The sequence below is a fragment of the Nomascus leucogenys genome, chromosome 2 (assembly GCF_006542625.1).
Source record: "Nomascus leucogenys isolate Asia chromosome 2, Asia_NLE_v1, whole genome shotgun sequence".
NCBI classification, from domain to species: Eukaryota; Metazoa; Chordata; class Mammalia; order Primates; family Hylobatidae; genus Nomascus; species Nomascus leucogenys.
Window position 1 is genome coordinate 92486037 of NC_044382.1, and position 19730 is coordinate 92505766.

The following is a 19730-nucleotide window of genomic DNA, read 5'->3' on the forward strand; positions in this document are numbered from 1 at the left end:
TAAAATGCTTCTTGTTCTAACATACTTCATTCGTTTTATACATGATGGATTATGGCCTTTCTGGATTTTCTAAATCCAAAATGTCTGTTTTTCTTTTGAGTCGACAGTGTTTGGAAAAGGTAGAGAGAATTCTTATTTAATTTATTTGGTTCAGTATACTCCACAGCACAATCCCTGAGCATGTAAATATTATTCCTCACACCTTAGACATGGTGACTAATCACTGACTAACAGTGAAGTCAGGTAACCAACATGTTGAATTAAACCAAGATTAAAATGATACCGTTTGTACTGACTACTTGATAATCATTCTTGAAGGCAGACAAGTCTAGGGCTAGTGTATTGTGGCAACACAAAATACACAAAATATTTTTGAAGTAATTTTATTTCAAATAATTTCCTATGTTTTTAATGTTTTCATTTTGAAATAAGAATATTGCTTTAAAAAAGATTTCATTTCCTCCCTAGATACTATTAGTTTGATAACCTCATGATTGAATATTTTAATTTCTTAGCATTTTGGTGTTTGTATTCCAAAAGACTCTTCTAAAATGGTAATTTTCCACTTTCCACTTAAAGAGCATAATCAATAAAGAAATCTAAAGCCATTATTTCTTTATATTTGGTAAAATCAGAGAATCATCATGTTGAAATCACTGTAACACTAAGCCATTAAGCGATAGTTAGTGCTTTAGCTGAGTCAAGGTTCTTGCAGAGCTGCAACCAAAAAGAAAGGCGTCACTATTTAATAGGGTTTTCTTGGTATTTAGGAGAGTTTCCAGACAATCACTGGCTTCACACATACTATGCTGATTTCAGCACAAAGGATAAAACAGAGAAAGCAATGTCTGTTTAATATGGATTTGTCACTACCTGCAAAGATTATTCAACATAAGCTTTTATACCTGGAAATATTATAGAACTGTATTGTTTTAATAGTTCACAGAAAAGCATAGAATTCAGCATTCTAGATTTTTCAATATCAAGTTTAGAAATATTCTTAAGATGTATTTTATGAGTTCAGCTCTATTAAGTGATTAAAAATTTAATGGATATGGTTCAAAGTTCTAAATAGTAAGCTCTTTTAGTTTGGTAACTACTTACTCTTTTCTCTACATTTCCACCTTGATTTAACACTTATTGTATTTTTTCTTGCTTGCTTGTTGCCTTGATAATAATGTCAGTAAGCACACTGAGGAGATGGTTTATATTTCCACGGAGAATAACCCAGTGTTTTGCGTGGAGGTGGCCAATGTTCAGCAAATGGCTGAATTCTGTTTTCTCAAAAGGACACACAAATACAAAGAAGACTAGGACATGGGCTAGCAATTATGCCTACTGACAGAAGAAAAGTTGGTAAGAAAATATATATTTCTGTTACCATGATTAATAGCTCTTTATTCTTAGTAATGACTGTCTCTCTCACTAGACTATAAACTGTTGAATGCAGAGACTGTATGTTTTGTCATCATATCCCTAATGCCTCTACATAAGCACCTAACACATTTGTTGAATAAATAAGTTGTCTATAGGTGTATATGCATGGGTGCAATATATGAGTATTTTTACATATGTATGTATATTCCTACATATATACTTTTGTTCTTTACTTTTGAGCTCATTTATTATATTAATATGGTGATATTCTAAGTTTGATCAAATGGCAAGCCTATGTTTAATGCTGTATGTTCTTATTATCATTTTTGGTTTCATGCCCTCTGGTAAATTGATAAGAAATTTAAGATTTAGTCATCTAATATGGATGATGTGCTAATTTTTATAATTCCATGATGGAATTCTCTGATATTTTATAGCTATTAGTTTTTAGACAGAATTATTAACTATATATATAAGTATATTTCCAGCTGTGATTTATAAAATATTTGTAGATATTTTTCTTGGTATTTGTAGATTTTGCATTGGTGGCTGCAAATAAGATATTCTGCCTCAAAAAGACAAAAATGAATTGATTTAATTTTTCCAAACAGACTCAGATAGTTTAAATAAGTTTTAGGTGGGAGAGAGAAAATTAAGACAGAGTAACATGTATCCAGTTCTCCCATTAAACTTTGGCTCTGTAGATGGTTTGTGATCATACATTATTAAATTCACCCACTCCTTGTGATACATTCTGTACCACCAAATCCCAACTCTGCAGTTATCACATAAGGAACAGGATAACATTGCAGTGACCAAATGTAAATCCAATACTCTTCAAAGCTGCATACATGCATGAGGAAGATTGCTGCAACCTGTCTTTGGCGGACTCTCATGGAGTATCAGATGCTGCATGTTATGTGGGAGCCATGGACAAGACCAGACAAAATTTGCAACCCAAATTCATAATTCTCTTGTTCATCTGCTGCTTCTCATTCCATGAATTGAAAATATTTCCCTGGGATTTGGAAAGGCTGAACCAAAACTTGATTAGAAAAAATAACTGGATTTTGGTCCTGGATTTATTTAGCAAACATGTATTGATCACCTATTATGTGCCAGTTGTTGGGTTTATGTGACTGGGATGCATCACACAAAGATTCCTGCCTTCGTGAAGCTGTTCAATATTCTTGTGGTAGAGACAGATGACAAACAATTACATAAAAATAAGTAGAGTACACAGCCAGTGCTACAGAGAGAAAGAAAAGAAGGGTGAGAGAGATTAGGATACCGGGGGGGACAGATTGCAGTAGTCAGGATGACTTCATTAAAAAGGTGAGAAATGAGCCCAGATTTGAAGAAAAGGAAGGGGTTAACCAGAAAAACGGACTTTTATCTGCCAGGTAGCCTGGGACAAGCAATGCAAAGCTCTGAGTCTTGATTTCTTCATTCGTGGATTGGAAGATTGGTCTAGACAATCGCTACCAAAGTCCTTTTAAGTTCTTAAATTGTGTGAACTATGGTTTAGCTGATGCCAACATTACGGAGTGAAAGCAGTCATCTAGCTAATGTTCATTAAGTGCACACAATGTGTCACGTGCTGCTAAATGCCAGCGATGTCACAGCATTTAACAAATGCTCATTATGGTAGTGACAATTTAGAAGTATATCATTACATTCATCATTCATTTGTTCACTCACTTATTCAACAAACATGTATTAAGCACCTACTTTGTGCCTGGCACTGTTCTATAGTTGGAGTCAGTTACAAAGCTGAGAGACAATCTGATGAGGGAGGGAGGCATGTTAGCAGGAAGTCCGTGTGAGGACTGAACCAGATTTGAAGAAGGGAAGGCAGGTTCAGGACACACAGCAGAAAGAGGAACAGTGAAGCTGAGAGAGGAGTGTGTACTTCTGCCAGCGGTTCTGGATAGACTTTATTTTTTTCTACTTACAGACATAAACTTCTGGCAATTCCTTATTTAAGCAAATCTACTTGTTTTATTTGTTGACAAAAGTGACAATTACTTTTACTTATTAAATAGGACACAGTTTTCATTTCTGGGATTTCCTCTTGTTCTGCCGTACAAAAATTTAAAGTAGTGGATCTGTGCTCACATAGTAAATACATTAAGGGAAAATATTACTTATGTTTGGAAAACTTGAGTTTCTACCAGGGAAGTAAAAATGGTCAGATAATATTTAATGTGACTGGGGAGGCTGGGCGTGGTGGCTCACACCTGTAATTCTAACACTTTGGGAGGCTGATGTGGGCTGATCACCTGAGGTCAGGAATTACCAGCCTGGCCAACATTGCAAAACCCCGTTGCTACTAAAAATACAAAAAGTAGCAGGGCACGGTGGCAGGCACCTGTAATCCCAGCTACTTAGGAGGCTGAGGTAGGAGAATTGCTTGAACCTGGGAGGCAGAGGTTGCAGTGAGCCAAGATTGAGCCATTGTACTCCAGCCTGGGCGACAGAGCAAGACTCCATCTCAAAAAAAAAAAATTAAAATTGACATAATCATATGAATGGGGACATTTTAAATTGTGAAATTAAAGAAGGCAAAGAAAAGAACTTATAAAATGTTTACTTTATTAGAACTAAGGTGATGATATATTCTGTTAACAAATGTGCTTTGAAAAGCATGAATTTTTTTGACCAGTATTTGTGGTCTGTTTTCTATTTAAAAATCAATTTTCCATAACAGGGAGGAAGCAATGAACAAAATGATAACAACCACCTGGAGAAGTATCAGCTCTTGGGAACCAGGCACTGTACTAAGCACTTTCCACATATTATCTCATTTAATTCTCACAAAGCTCTATGGAATAAGCAGGCATTAGGCCCGATTTTACAGATGGGGTAACTGGGATTTGGAGAGATTAAGTAAATTTTCCAAGGTCTAAGCCAGTTAGTGGCATTACAGGAAAGACTGAAACTTGTCATCAGAAGACCTCTGCTTGAACACCAAACGCAGGAAGCACTGACTCTGACCTTGATAAGGTCAAGCAGTTACGTCTTCATCTATTTTGCTTTGTATATTGGTTAATAGGCAAAAAATCATAAAATTTCTCTGTCATCTGTAAATGTCTTCTAAAAAGTTATATTTTAAAGAGTGTATTCATCATCTCTAAAATTCTACTGGTAGTTGAAAGGCTACACAAAAGTTTTTGGACCTGATACAAATATTATAAATATTATTCTTTCCGTGTGATTTGATACTCCATATAAAACTCTTCCTACTGGTCTCAAGTTTCAAAGGATTTAAAAGTAAAGTAAAGTAGCCACATTGTGACATGAGGAACAAAATCCATTAGTTTAGTGTATAGAAAGGATATTAACAGTGGCCCCTCTTCCTGTAGAAGTATTTGAGAAAATAACTATTGCCTACATTGAGGACAGTAAGTTATATACAAGCTAATATCTTGATTGCATATTTTAGTAGATTTTGTGGACAAATGAAGTTTGCTTTCCTGTATGATCAAATTATTTCAATGAAAAATTAAAGGAAATGGATTAGTACATGTGAAATTTTTATCTAAAGCTAAGTCTTTTTCCATGGAAGCCGGGAGAGGTTTCTTTTTCATTACCGGAGAAATTTGTTTCACTAGAAACACCTTGCAAAGGGGTCTACACTTGCTGTTTTCTTTCCTGGCCATCTGCCTTTTTATCCTTTTTTTTTTTTTTGTGATGGAGTCTCGCTCTGTTGCCCAGGCTGGAGTGCAGTGGCACGATCTCGGCTCGCTGTAAACTCCGCTTCCCGGATTCAGGCAATTCTCCTGCCTCAGCCTCCTGAGTAGCTGGGATTACAGGCGCCCGCCACCACGCCCAGCTAATTTTTATATTTTTAGTAGAGGCGGGGTTTCACCATGTTGGTCAGGCTGGTCTCAAACCCCTGACCTCGTGATCCACCCGCCTCGGCCTCCCAAAGTGCTGGGATTACAGGTGTGAGCCACTGTGCCCGGTTTTCTTTTTTTTTAATATCCAGATTAAACTTTTTTGGGTGTGTCTATATCTCTATAAAACCTCCCACAACAAAACTATGAGGAGGCCTTCAGAAAAACAATTAGCTAACCCATACACATGGAACTCAAAAATGTATCATTAAAATGTTGAGCATCTGCATCAAGGCAGCCAACAAAAATTTGAGGCTGATCTGCACAATTTTCCCAATATTGTTCAGACCTTGGGAACTTGGAGTACAAAAATAGAAATTTAATAAAAAATGGGAGGGAGTAATGACGTTTTTACAGCAACGTGAATTTTCAACTATTTTCTGTCACTAACAGAAGCTCATACTGCTTATCAGTACCATTCAAGAATCTGAGATTGAGATAGCTAATTTAATCATCTGACTAAATTCTTCGAAAAATTTGTGAGGATTTCAGCTCCCTAAAATTCCTTCTGGGCTACGTTTGGTAAATAAAAGTTTTAAATTTAAGAAAATATGCAGTATTTCAAGTAAGTAACGAAGCAAGTAAGTAATCTGCTTTGTTGATTCTTGTGCTATCTGATTTATTTTTGCATTGTAAAAAAACAACTGGAATTATGGAAGGTCACTTGGAAGCAGTTTCTCTGAAGGACTATGGGATTTGAAAATTCAATCTGAATGTTATCACAAAAAAAATTGTTAGGAAAAAATTAATGAGAACAGGTATTTGGTTTATGGGCATAACATCATAATCCTATGACCCAAATTACATTACAGCATTAAATTTCCGCAAGCCAAATATAGTTCTATTACTTGAAAGCTCTTTAGCAACTCTTCGAGGCAAGCCTGCACTTTCTAAGAATATGAATTTACAATTAAAATGAAGTGGACTATCAAGCCTTTTTAAAAATGTGGACAGTGTATGCAAATAATCTGGATAATCCTGATACTCTGGATCAGAAATCTCCTTGCACTAAGTTTCAGCAGAGCAGATGGGAATGGAAAGGCTGAAGTAACAGAAGTTTTCCTTCCTGAGATAACTTGAGTCTGACTTATAGGAGTAATTTTTCAAATGTTAGTACATTTTTAAAATACTACTCTCATACTCTGAGTGCAACTTTCATTAAATGGTTTGTACACAATTCATAATACAAATTTGGTATCTGTCATCTAATCACTTGGAACCGTGGCTTAAGTTTCTATTGCATTGGATATAAAACTGGTATTATTAATAACAACTAGGTATTACTATTTTGGCTGAATTGAATTCTGTCACTAGAATTCTGTCACTAGAAGGTAAAAGGGTATTATTCCTCATTAGAAATCTCTATGTGTAAATATCATATGGTCTTTGGGAAACAGCTCTGATTCTACTATATATTACAGAAACAGCTGAGTCAGCAGCTTGCAGAGTAAAATGCATGATTACAATTTCTTTTCTCAGTTCAACAGAGAAAAAAATAAAGCTGTTGCAAGCAAACAAAACTAAAGGAGATGTGTCTAAAATAGCTAGACATAGACAAATTCAGAATTCTATTTTGGTAGTCATAATACGTACAGGAAAATATTTCTAGACAGATTTACACTATCATTTGACCTTCACAAGTCATACTTTTCACAGTGAATGCAGTTTACTGAGGCTACGCTTTTGACCTTGAAGATGTAACTTAGAGTTTTATGTCTCTTAGCAAACTTATCATGCCTCTGGTACCCCAATGGAGTTTATCTAAAATTATCATCATCTGCTGAAACTGTTAAGTTCTATAATTCCTTTTTTAATTATTCAGCATCCAAGGGCAAGGAAAGAACTGTTCCTCTTATTGCATAAGTCTCAGCTTTCTTAATGCAGGATGTCCCTCATCTGAAGCTGGGACTGAGGAAATAGCTGCATTGTACTGCAGCCTCAAATCTTGCTACAGCTCTCAGGCTTACGATTCAGCTGAGCTGAACAGAAATGTGCAGGGGCAATGTATTGGTCTATAGCAGCTAAAGTTTAACTGAAGCAGATTATAATAGGGTAAACTGCTTTTTCCTGGACAATAGCTTGTCTAATTTTCATTTTATTTATATTGTTTCTCTTCATGATTAAACAGTTACTCTAACAGAATGACCTTATATCCTAAGTTTTACTTCCTATTTTCTCTCTCTGACTTGCATTTAAATGAACTTTATGCCCTCCATTTTACTTGAAGATAGCAACTGCACTTAACAGCCTTGAACGATTACACCAACTCATTGCAGCTGGACATTCTTAAGCTACTCAACTTTAATTGTCCCCAATTCTTAACTCTACTGTAATGCAATAGTGTTCAAAAGCCAGGGAACACTTTCACCAATTAGCAGAAAGGGAAAGAAAAAGTCAGTGCAGCAGAACTAAAATTAAGAAACATTAGCCCAGCATCTCAACTCTAAGTAACTTAAAATTAATTAGGCTTTGATAAGAGAAGCTGTTTCCTTACCTTGGATGTGAATAACTCTGTCATGATCCAGAGTATAGTTGTCTGAAAGATGATCAGCCCAGCAGATTGAAATCAGCACCAGAAGAAGTAGACTCTTCATCTTTATAGCCCAAAGAATCTTCTTCACTGTGAGAGCATCACATACAAAGAGGCTTGTGAGATTTGGAACCTTTTGGAGTGTTGCACTGCACAACTTATTACCGCCTTATCATCATAGAATGGGTCTGTAAAAATATTTAACCCAATCTGTTCAGAAAGTTACTGTAGCTGCCTTTAAGAGCTGAAGACGGCAGCTTTGAACAATTCCTGCTACCATCATGTAGCCAGAGTCCAAATAGTGTTTAACTCTATCTTTGCAGAATTGTGAATCTAGAAATTTAAAACACTGTAGTTTTGATACAGAGAATTACAGCAAGTAACAAAGAGATGTGGCAAAAACATAAACGCTAAATGTAAGCCTCTGAATTTGCGACATAAGTTAATAAAACAGCAATGTGTTATGTCTCTACATGAATATTTATCACTTGGTCTAATTAGAAACTGAATCTAAAGCCAGGGCAAATAATATTTGCATGAAACGTGACATCATCATTCATTTTGCATGTGGCTTCCTAAGAAGGTTAGACTTGCTTGTTCCAAATAGAAAAGAGGACAAAAAAAAAGTGCCCGATTAAGAAGAAGCAGCACATTTGTTACAGATTCACTTACCATCTTAAATACTGCTTGGGTCTACTGTGAATAGTTGAAAATTATGAACAAACTAGGTTAGAGTTGTGCACGCTACCACTGCAGTCATCCTGATTGATTTTTCATTCATTTCAACCTGAAATGCTGACGCACCAACTAAGAGTGCCAGGTAGGGTCTCTGCAGTCAGCGGAGCCACGGCTGCAGGGAACGTCCCTGCCAGCCTCCCAGGGCAATTAGGCAAATGAAAAGCTGAAACAGACAGGAAGGCACAGATCTGGTCCTAAGTGAAAAAGGCAGAGCCATCACTTGCCTGTCCTTTATTGAATGACCGATGTGATAAAAGGGGACATAACCTCTTCCCTCCCAAAAGTTTATCATTGGAAGAACCAAAAGTGATTCTAAGTGATATGAACCTTATAACTTTTGCAGTATTTGCCAGGCAAGGATTTCAGTGGAGCTTCTCGGTTTTAATGTGGAAGCTGACACGAGAATTAAAAAGGACCTTCTTTTTCTCTCATGCACACAGCAGCCTTGACAATACTGGCTATTTTTAAAACTGAAATTGCACAGTACTGGCTTCTCACACTAATTTGTTTTTTCCAAGAAAGCCTGACGCCCTGGGATACTTATTAAAGAGCTCTGAGCCTGTTCCTGGAGGTCCTTGTAGGAGAGCCTCTACTCCAGAACCTAATTCACTTATTCACAGAAGGTCCCCAAGTCTCTTCTGAGACTGAAACACGTCTCTGCATTTTCCCCTGTGAAGATTTGCACTACTGTGATGCTGATGGCTTTAGTCTTTCACGTTTGCTTTAGATCTTTTCTTTTTCTTCATTATATCACATAAAGAAGATGGTAGATAAGCAAACAAATTGCGAAATTTATTTGTCAAGGAAACCAAGAATGTTAGCTTCAAAATTCTACCCGATTTACGAGTCTTATTTTCAGAAGTTCACTTCCTTGTTCCTCTAAGAACTTTTTTGAAATGTTTATTTTTGTTGTTGTTGTTGGTTGTTTGTAGTCACTAACTTTTGTCCACAAAATTACAGTTGAAAATATTACCTATTTTCAGATTGTGCTTTGGGTGAACAAATATAAAGGTGGCCTTTTGGAATTTGGAATATAATTGAAATAACTGTAAACACAAATATGAAACAACAGGCAAACAGTACCAGAGTTGTGATGTGCTCTCTGCTTGTTTACAGGAAACAGAGAAGGGGCGCTGTGGAGGAGAGAGTATAAAGAAGGTGTATAATTTAACAATCAAACACAGGAGACATTCTAGATGAGGAGTCAAGGTGAGCAAAAGTGGAGAGTTTGCTAAATTAATGTTCACATTAGTGTGGTCATGTATAGTGTAATTATAGGGAGCTGTATATGATACACACACTAGGTTAGAGTTGTGCATCCTACCACTGCCGCCATCTTGAATTTCATTCATATTAAAAATATATGACACATCTATCTATATATCTCCTTTAATTCCATACCATAGTATTTAAAATTATACTGCTAAGGATTCATTCCAATGTATTAAAAGACTGACTATCCAACAACCTAATTTAAAATTGCAAACATCTTGAGTGCTTGTGACGGAGTATGGGGAATAAACAACGATAAAAACACCTTTCATGGAATGTCTACTGTTTGCCAGCACTATAAGCAGCATTTTGTCTGCAATGGCTCGTGGATTCCTTAGAACAATAATGTGAGACAAATATTTCCATTTCTTGGGATACAGACAGTAATCTTGCTGGAAGGCACACATCTAGTAAGTGGCAAAGTCTGTATTTGCCTTCAAGCAAATTTAATTTGTTATTTCTTTTGTTGCCTTTTAAAATTCAAGCTCTTTAACTTACAACTACTATGATCTTAAAACTTTGACTTGTGTTATATATGAATATAATCATTTTTCCCAAGACTTACATATTGAGAACGCAGTCAGGTGGTATTTTTCTTAACATGATTTGCCCTGCCTCATTAATTATATCACTCTGGTACCATGAACAAAGTCTTGGTGGTTCACATGTGTGCACACATACACAGAGATACACACACACAGAAAGTAGATACATACCATCTTTGAAAAATTCAAGTATATTGGACATCTGCAGTAATTTGTGATTAGAGGCATCTATCAGTGAATACTTTGGAGTACCCTGTGCTGGATTCAATGCAATCCAGGGAGGTGAGAATGGAAATTATATTTGTTACTCTGGTAAGCACAACAACCGTCTCACCAGTAGACATGAAACTAGAAAAGTATACTTTAGGGTCACGGTCTTCAGGTGTCTGAGCAATAAGCTGTATAAAACAAGGTGCTGCACACCAGACTGAGGTCATTGAGGTCCAGGGCTGTGCCACGGGTCTAAGTGCTGGTCCCAGTAGAAAAGGACACCTCAGACATAGTAGGTGGTCACGTGAGTAAATAAATCTGAGTCCTGCTTATTTGCATTTTGTAATCATGCCTCCTCTCAATGTCTAGGTATGTTAGGTGAAAATTTGCAGTTTTTGATATGAGCTAAAATTTAGACAATCGGGGAGACTTTTCCACAATCAGCTGTTATCAACTCCTGAATTAGTGCTCTCAGTTCACCTGCAATTCACACATTGAAGGTCTCTTTTCACAGCCTTACAAATATTAATGCTCGAGCAGCCAGCTTCAGGATGAATCCAAACTGAAATGTCTATGTTCATAGTCGAAGACAGATGATAGGAATGTAGTTTTACAGTCCTGCTTTGTTGATAATTGAACCACGATTTGGAAGCAATATACCTTATCCAATGTGAACGAGTAATAGTTTGATAGAAATGCAGATATACTAATATCAACAGTCTAATACCAAGATGGTCAACTGCTATTTCTTAAGTGTCTACTACATTATCATTATCATTATCATATTAGATAATAGGGAGATCAAACCAAGTGAAAGGCATGTGTGCTACTTCATGTGCCTTGAGAGCTAACACTACATATTTCTGAACTGCTATTTCTCAGAACAACTCAATTGAGGTAAGTATGTTGTCAGACATATTTTACAGCTCTAGAAGTGGAGTCTTAGGGTGGTGAGGTACCCAGCATGTACAACAAGGAACTGGTAGTCTGGGCAGTGTGACCCCAGAGACGCATTCCCAACTACCATTATCATTGTCCTGGGTCCCCTGACGAGTGCTGTCGACTCTCTCCTAGCCAGTCTTGCAACTCCTTTAATGCTTCATGCAAGCTGGAATTTTCCTTGTCATATTGCATAGTTCTGTGAAAGTTCAAGCTACCAAGTCAGCTAAAAAGCTTTTCTGATGCCATGGACTGGATGTCCAGCCAAGACGTTTTCACTATGGTGAGCTTTCAGTCTGGACATGGGCAGCCTATTGTTCCCTTAGCCTGGGCCTGATCCTTTGGCAACCTGACAAACTAGGAAAAATCATAGACCAGAAGGAAGAAAAGTGAGCTCTATTCCAGGTCTCACAACCAGTACATCAGGTCCCAATTTCTTCACCTACAAAATAAAAATAATGACAATGTCTCCCTGGTTTGAAAGTATTCTTGGACAAGTATACAAATCACAAACACTAAGGTATTGTTATTAAATTGGGAAGGACTGTCTCAAACTTGATTGATAGTTATGGACAAATGTAAGAAAAATAGTGAATCAAGGACATCTCCATCTCAGAGACAGATGAAATCCTCCCATAAATCTGCTATTTGGAATGAGTTCAGAAGTCACTTCCCAGTACCAGCAGCACTTGGAAACTGCTAGAGGATGGAAATTCTTGGGACTGTGATACACTGAATCAGAAACTCTGGGGGATGGGGCCCAGCCGTCAGTATTTAGCAGTCTCCTTCCCCCTCAGTGATCCTGATGCATGCTCAAATTTGAGACCCACTGGGCTAAGTTTTTAAGATTACTGGGCGTTCTTCTTCTGGGTGTGGGTTTGAACTTCTGAGACTTCCCAATTCTTGGAAATATCACCATGCTTATGTTCATTTTTCCTCTCTCTACTTTTCCTCATTTTCCTTTTTATCTACAGTGTGTGTGTGTGTTTTAATTAAAAATGTTACTTTAAAACACTGGAAATGAATGCATATAACATTAGTTATTTTCTAAACATAATAGGCAGATGGGTATTTTCCTTTTATTTTACAAACTCTTTATATTGTTGCTACGTTTATAAGAATTAAGGTGAAAAATGTATAATCAGAAAGATTCTCATCCACAAATGGTTAACAATTTAAACAATATATTTGTCATTATAAAAGATTATTTGCCATCCTAACCATTTTCTATAAGGTTAGGATGGTTGTCATTTTACTGACGGTCTTGGAAATATCTAACACTGGCTGTGGACTTCGGATGATTTCAGCAGGACTGGCAGTGCAGGTCCCTCAAAGCATCACTCTGGGCCCACTGCCCTTCTCTGAAGCCAATACGACTGCCCTTATGGGCTCAATTATCGAAGGGTGGAAAGTGGGTAGAAATGCAGTAGAAAACAGGAAGAAGATATAAGGGGATTGTAAGAGAGGTGAAATAAAGAGGAAGAAAAGGCCACTCAAAAATAAGAGGAAGGGCAATAAAAAATTAGCAAATGAATAATAAATGGTGAATATTTGGCACACTGCCTCTAAGTTTGAAGAAATAAAATGTCACAACAAAATGAATACTGAACTACAATTCTCAGATCCAAGAATTTCTTGACATGGCTTCTCTAAGAACAATATTTGTTATGGAGTTTAATATCAAGTTTTTCTTGCAAAGATTTGGTAGGGTATGGAGAAAAAGATTCAGTGGCAGAAACAGAAATGAGCAAGTCAGCTATAGACTTCTCAGTTTTTTATGAGAGCAATATATACCACCATATTTGAGTGATATAAGGACATATATTTCAGTTTAATATTTATTAGGCTTGCCAATGCCTGCAGTTACTGCTAAAGGAATCTCTAAGAATACCTTAGCCACTTACATACAAACTGCTTAGATTTAGAGCAAATCATTTAAAATGACTGGTTTTTGGAGTATCACTTAGCTGTAGATGTTTCCACAATTTACTTGTGGTTTCTTTTCTAATTATAGATCTCAGAAATCTCAATCATGAATTTGTACCACGCGTATAAAACATGGGAGGCTGAACCTAGGATCCTCATGACTCAGAAACCTGCATTCTTAAATTTATGAATAATTTGTATTCCCTTTCCTCCTCGATGTTTTGAAATCAGCCTATTTCTATCCTGTTTTTCCCCTAAATTTCTATTCTTTTTCTGACCTTTCTCTGTTTTACTTTCTTGCTTTTATTTATCCATTCATCACCTCCAAATCTTTCTCACCCACTCTTACATAATTTATTCTTTTCTCTTTTCCCTGTATTTCATATTTATTACATTATTTGATATTTGACATGGTCATAGGGTTATTTATCATCGAACCAGGAACAGAGTAAGCAGGATAACTACTTACAACTATACTAGGAAAACAGTACCATGTAAATTGGAGCTATCCTGGATAGATGGGGAAATATGGCAATGGGTACAATGGAGGAAAGGTAGAACTTAGTTTCGTTTCTTTATCTACCACTTTTTAGCTGTGTGACCCTTGAAGAAGTGATTCAACTGCTTTAGGGTCAAGTATTTTTTATCTATCAATTAAAAGAGTTGACGTCAAATGTCCAAGCTCCATGTTAGTTGTTATTATTATGATTTAATTTTTTCTTACTGGAGATATCAGATCGTCTATTCTACTTATGTTGCATTTTAGGACTGTCCTCATCAGCAAAGAAATTCATGGATTTTTAAAGGGATAATATCAATAATGCTTGTTTAAGTAGCAATTCAATTTACTTACTGTTTTTGGCTGTTGCTCTTTGCTAGCTCTCTCTCAGACAATATTGACAGGGATTGAGACAAACTCAGCAACCTTTCACCTCATCGAAGTGCATTTGCTCAGGCTGCTCACTGGCCCCTTAGAACCTGCTTTAGATAATGCTTGAGATGGGGGTTAGACTTCTCCAATACCAGCTTTTTAAGTGGATTCTGCAGTAGTTTTGTTTATTTATTGATTTTCTAAAACAAATATAAAAGGCCTATCTGAGCAAAAGCACATGTCATATTTTGTGTTTATAATGTTCACATCCACAGCCTTTAATCGAATATTTAGGGTATATGGGGAAAGCAGTACATATATGTACTGATAAATGCAGGGACCACATATTTCTTGCCTCCGAGTAACTAAAAGTCTGGAATACCTATAGATAGTATTTAGCATGTTTCTGTAGGTATTCTCACTATCTACTAAAAATTTTTTCAGTTACGTGAGATTTCATATAGGTTTTTATGGGCATGTGTTCCATAATTAATAGTCTGTTTCCAGACCAGATAGTAGAGGAAGTCAATAAAAAAATATTAAGCAATACATTTTGATGATCATGGTGACATTAAAAGGAAATAAACCTCATCTTCCCCTGTGTTTATCTCTGGAAAACTGATCCTATTTTTTATGCCCTAAAATCATAATTTTACCATAGAACACTAAAAACTAGACAACCAATATGAATATTATGTTGTGATGCTATTAAAAATGCATCCTTTATAGGCTGCAGAAGAAAACATCTATATTCTATCATTATACATAAAGATCATCAAAAATAAAATCACCTCATGAACAATTATTAAAAGACAATTAAATCTGTCAGAATATAAATGAGCAGTACTGCCACATCTTAGGCTAACTCATAATTTCTTTGTGGTTTAATATGCCAAATGCTGCCATGGTATATTGGCTTTATAAGAAATACTCTTTAATGGCTATGCTTGTTAGACATACTCATATAGGAAAGACATTTTATAGATTCACTCATTCTTGATTCTGTGATCAAAAATCTGAGTAACATCAATAACAAAGCATTGTATTAAATAATATAAAATTAGACCTTTAAAATATTTTCTTAATGTATAAAATAGAATGACTTATTATTATGATCAGTAATAGTAAATGAATTTTGAATATTGACGAGGAATTTGGCACTAAATTAAGAACTCCACAAAGGTATAAGGTATACATGACTTATTCCCTAGTGAATTGGAATTTAAATAGAAGGAACCTAAATGGAGGCATTTTAAAGCGATCAGAAGACCCCTTGTAACCAATTATGTATAATTTTGTCTGAAACAGTCTAAAGGAATGTTCTGGGAATTATCAACAGCTTAGATTGCTATCTCATTGTTTTTTATCAAGCACAAATAAAAAATGGACAAAACCAAAACAACTCTCATTTAAAATTACTTTTTTACATAATTTTATTTTAATTAATTAATTATTTTTTGAGGCAAGGTCTGTCTGTCACCAAGGCTGGAGTGCAGTGGTGAGATCACGTCTCACTGCAACCTCGACCTCCGGGGCTCAAGTGATTCTTCCACCTCGGCTGGCCAAGTAGCTGGGACCACAGGCACATGACACCACACCAGGATAATTTTTTGACTTTTTGTAGAGAGGAGGTCTTCCTATTTGCCCAGGCTATACATCATTTGAAATATATAGAATAACTCTCTTCTTCATATTATAATGTACAAATAAAATTAAGAATTTTTAGTAAATTCAGAATTGGTCGGCGCGGTGGAGGAAATTTAGAATTTAGAATTTTTAGGACTGCTTTTAAATGTAGATTATATAAAAATGAGTTTAGATTCTTGTGCTCATATGCACACAACTAAATGAATACAAACCTCCTAGTTACAGGTTTTATAATTTGAAACAAGAGATTTAAAATAAGATTTCTAGCACTAGGGTTTATAAAGGTAGGAAATTGGTCATTACATCAATTTCAACTAAATGCATTTGAAAGTGTTTCTAATTGAGCCAGCAAAACAATATTTTAAGATTCCATTTCATTAAAATTTTTAATCTCTTTAAAAGTTCAAAATTTCAACAGCTGTCAGTTAAACATTTCATTCACATTGGATCTAAAAATACAACTGCAAAACATCTATATGACAGCTTTGGTGCCATCACAAATATGTAAAAAGTTTTCTACATATTGCAAAAACACTAAGCTCACCACTGCACCCCATGTGTCATTCTAAAGTAGTTAATGAACAACAAGAATCAGGCAACTGACAGATATTTTAAAAAGTCACCAGACTCTGAGAAGGCATAGAAAGATTTTTAAATATGTGTCAATTCTGATTTTGTACTAATACAATGAGAAGTTTTATGATCATTGATTTACTGTGGTACCTAGTTATACTAAGTCATAATAAAAATAAAAATTATATATTAATGGTTTTTAGCAGCAGAAACTTCTGTTCTCTCCAATGCACTTCATGCAGTCAGTCCTCATCTCTGTTGGCTGACTCTTTTCAGGTATCTTCCAAGATCCTTAAGAAAGTTTACTATTTGTCCCCATCCTGCGTCAAAACATGATCTCATCAGAATTCAGTTCATTGGTATGTAAGTAACAAAGCGTGTTCCAGCCAAAAGGGCTGTGTCTACGCAGCTCAAAAAAGGGAAAATACAATATCTTCCAATTAATTTAGCAAATATTGACAGCTAAGCTCATTAAATTGAGTTTCCAAATTGGTTTTGTGATGCAAGATATAGCTCAATAATTCATCTTAATAGGTTTTTAAATTATAATGATCTTTGAAGGTGTTTTTTAAGCTTTTGAAACTAAATAATTCTCATTTACAACTTCTTTGGCTCAGGAATTTGTTCATCCTGAAAACATAAAATCATTTAATCAACTTTCTTTATAGGCATGGAATCAGCTAGAAACTACTGCTCTAGACTTCAAAAATATCTACATAATTTGTAGCTTTCTTTTATGAAGAACAAAGGCATTTAAAACTTTTATGTAAGTATAAAAGCTTGCCATTGACTCAGAACTAAATAAATATACATGAGTAAAATACATAACAATATGGGCACTATTGTCTTAAGAATGAGGGAAGCTGGGTATAAAAAGTCTCAGGTTTTACATTATTCTAAATACTACAAAATTACCAGCTCCACATCTCTCTCACAGATCCTCCCTTTCAACCTGGGCTCCAAATTCCCATCATTACAGTTACCAGTACAAAGTTTCCCAAGGTTGTTTCCATTTCAAACGTGATCATGTTTTTGTGAAGTATTATGGTAGTGAGGGCAGTGTAGAGGTGGCAGAGTTCCTGGGTGAGTACTAACAAAGTTAAGAGGAAATGAGCAGCTACAAAGAACTAAGCTTCTCTCTTCCATAATTTTCACAGAAAGCAATGGTAGTGCCATGAGCAATTACATAAAAGAGTCGAATTCTCATCAGTGTTGGGCAAATGACAGTTGAGGATAATGTGCCTACAGTTGAAGATAATGTGACCTTTGAATGATCTCTTATACCTCGTTAACTTTAGCAGGTACACAGATACATTTAGATCTGGATGATGAAGTGTAATCCTAAAAATACAGAACCTGGAAAGCAAGCGAAGTGGTGACATTGTGCACTTCTTCAAAAAGGAACTGCTATCTAAAAATTGTAGAAAAACCTCACATACACAGCTGCCAGTCATCACTCTCAGGGGTTAGTAATAACTGCACACCTCAAAGTAAGTCTTAGTGAGCACAGTACTGCAAATACTGAGAGAATACTGACCATATAAATGTCATGGGAAAGATAATGTAGATCTAAGATGGACTTCTAAAAGTGTGCATTCTCAGTAGGCAATTGTTTAAAAAACAGGGCCCCTACTGCTGAGAAGCAAACAGAAAAGAACAAGAGCAAAACAAAGAGGGAGAAGCAGACTGCGGGGAGGAGGAGGGGGCAGAAGGAGGAGGAAGAGAGCAACTGAAAAGAGGCCAAGGAGTAGTGTTCTTTAGTGGTAATGAACATCTGCGAAGAGACCAGCAGCATGGCCCCTGAGGGTGGGAGCAATGACTTGAAGGACAGGCATTACAATAAGGAAAAAAACACCAGATAGGCTAAGTGAAAAATCTGAGCATATCTAAAGAGAGAAATTGCAGCCTTACATATCTGAGGAGCACCTAAATTATGTACTGTGCCAAATGAAGCTGTCATTCAAACAATTATCCACTGAGAATCCACCTTATACCAGGCAAGTAGAAATAAAGCTCAGCTTCAGATCCCAAAGCAGGTACCCTCAAGAGAGGCTGGGAAGCAATATAAAAGAACAGGGTGGCAAGTGCGTATAGGCATACTCAGGATACTAGTGGAAAAAGAAGAGGGGCTCTCCAGCATGCAGTCAGAATGGTGCCCACTAAAACTGTGCAGAGTGGCAGCCTTGGCAGGCACCTAACCCAGCCTGGCTGGCAGGATATAGAAATAGTTTCAGAAAGGTGATCGTTCAGCTGGGCTGAAAGACAAAGAGGAGATAGAGAAGAGGGGAAAGGATATTGCTGCTTAATCATATGAACTGTGAGGGAGCTTGGCCTGCTTGTGTGACTGCATGGAGCTTGTGTAATTGGAGAGTGGGGTGATCATAGTAGAATGGCTGGAGGTGAGATTGGACAGGGAGTCAGGGGCAAGACAAAAAGGCCCTGAACATAAAACTAATGAGAACTTTCCCTAGTGCAATCAGGCATTCTAACCAGTGCCACACCACTGCAGGTTATTTACTTTATCTTTACATACCTCCTAAGAAGATATAACTGTGTACAAAGTACACAGTACGAAGAGGGATCTTCTCAATCTGACATGCATACTCTGTTTACCAGGGAAGATGCATGTAGAACACACTTTAAAAGACTTCCAATTTTTGATAGAAATAAAATATAAAGATTTCAAAATACAATGGGTTAGCCTTTAGCTATTGGATTCTCACTCATTCTTTAGTAAGGGCAGATTAACATAGCTATTGTTATAAATTCAATGATCAGTGTAATAATTTATACATTTAATATTAATACATTTTCATAATTGGTTATATCAAAAGATTGTCAAGCCACATACTTTAAAATGGTGCTGGAAAAATGGTATGGGATTTGATAGCAGAATCCAGCTCATTGTCTGCATGTGTAACTACTAGAATGCAAGCTCCAGGAGGGTAGAAACTATGTTTACCATTATGTCCACTGACACACAGTAGAAGCTCAGGGATGCTATGTATGCCTCTGTAGCTTTGCACTGCACACTGCAGGATAAATGGAAGCCCCCAGAATTGTACAGTATACAACCTGCACAACCATATGCTGCAGACTTCTAGATATTGTTCAGTACACAACCTGTAAAACGATATGCTGCAGACTTCTAGATATTAGACATCACACACACACACACAACTTATTGAATAAATCATCACATT

The 19730-nt window shown here is 36.3% G+C and overlaps 1 protein-coding gene across 2 annotated transcripts in view; it reads right to left on the reverse strand.

Annotated features, from left to right (window-relative positions):
* The window catches only part of HAPLN1 (hyaluronan and proteoglycan link protein 1), an 82825-nt gene that overhangs the window by 27142 nt on the left and 35953 nt on the right, over nucleotides 1-19730 (reverse strand). Inside the window, exon 2 of one of the 2 annotated variants that reach the window (XM_003261564.3) lies at nucleotides 7771-7896. In XM_003261564.3, the coding sequence (XP_003261612.1) occupies nucleotides 7771-7870 (100 nt within the window). In that variant the 5' untranslated portion in view covers nucleotides 7871-7896. Of the gene's footprint in view, nucleotides 1-7770; nucleotides 7984-19730 lie in introns of those variants that run through there. The other variant, XM_030800927.1, reaches the window with a different exon arrangement.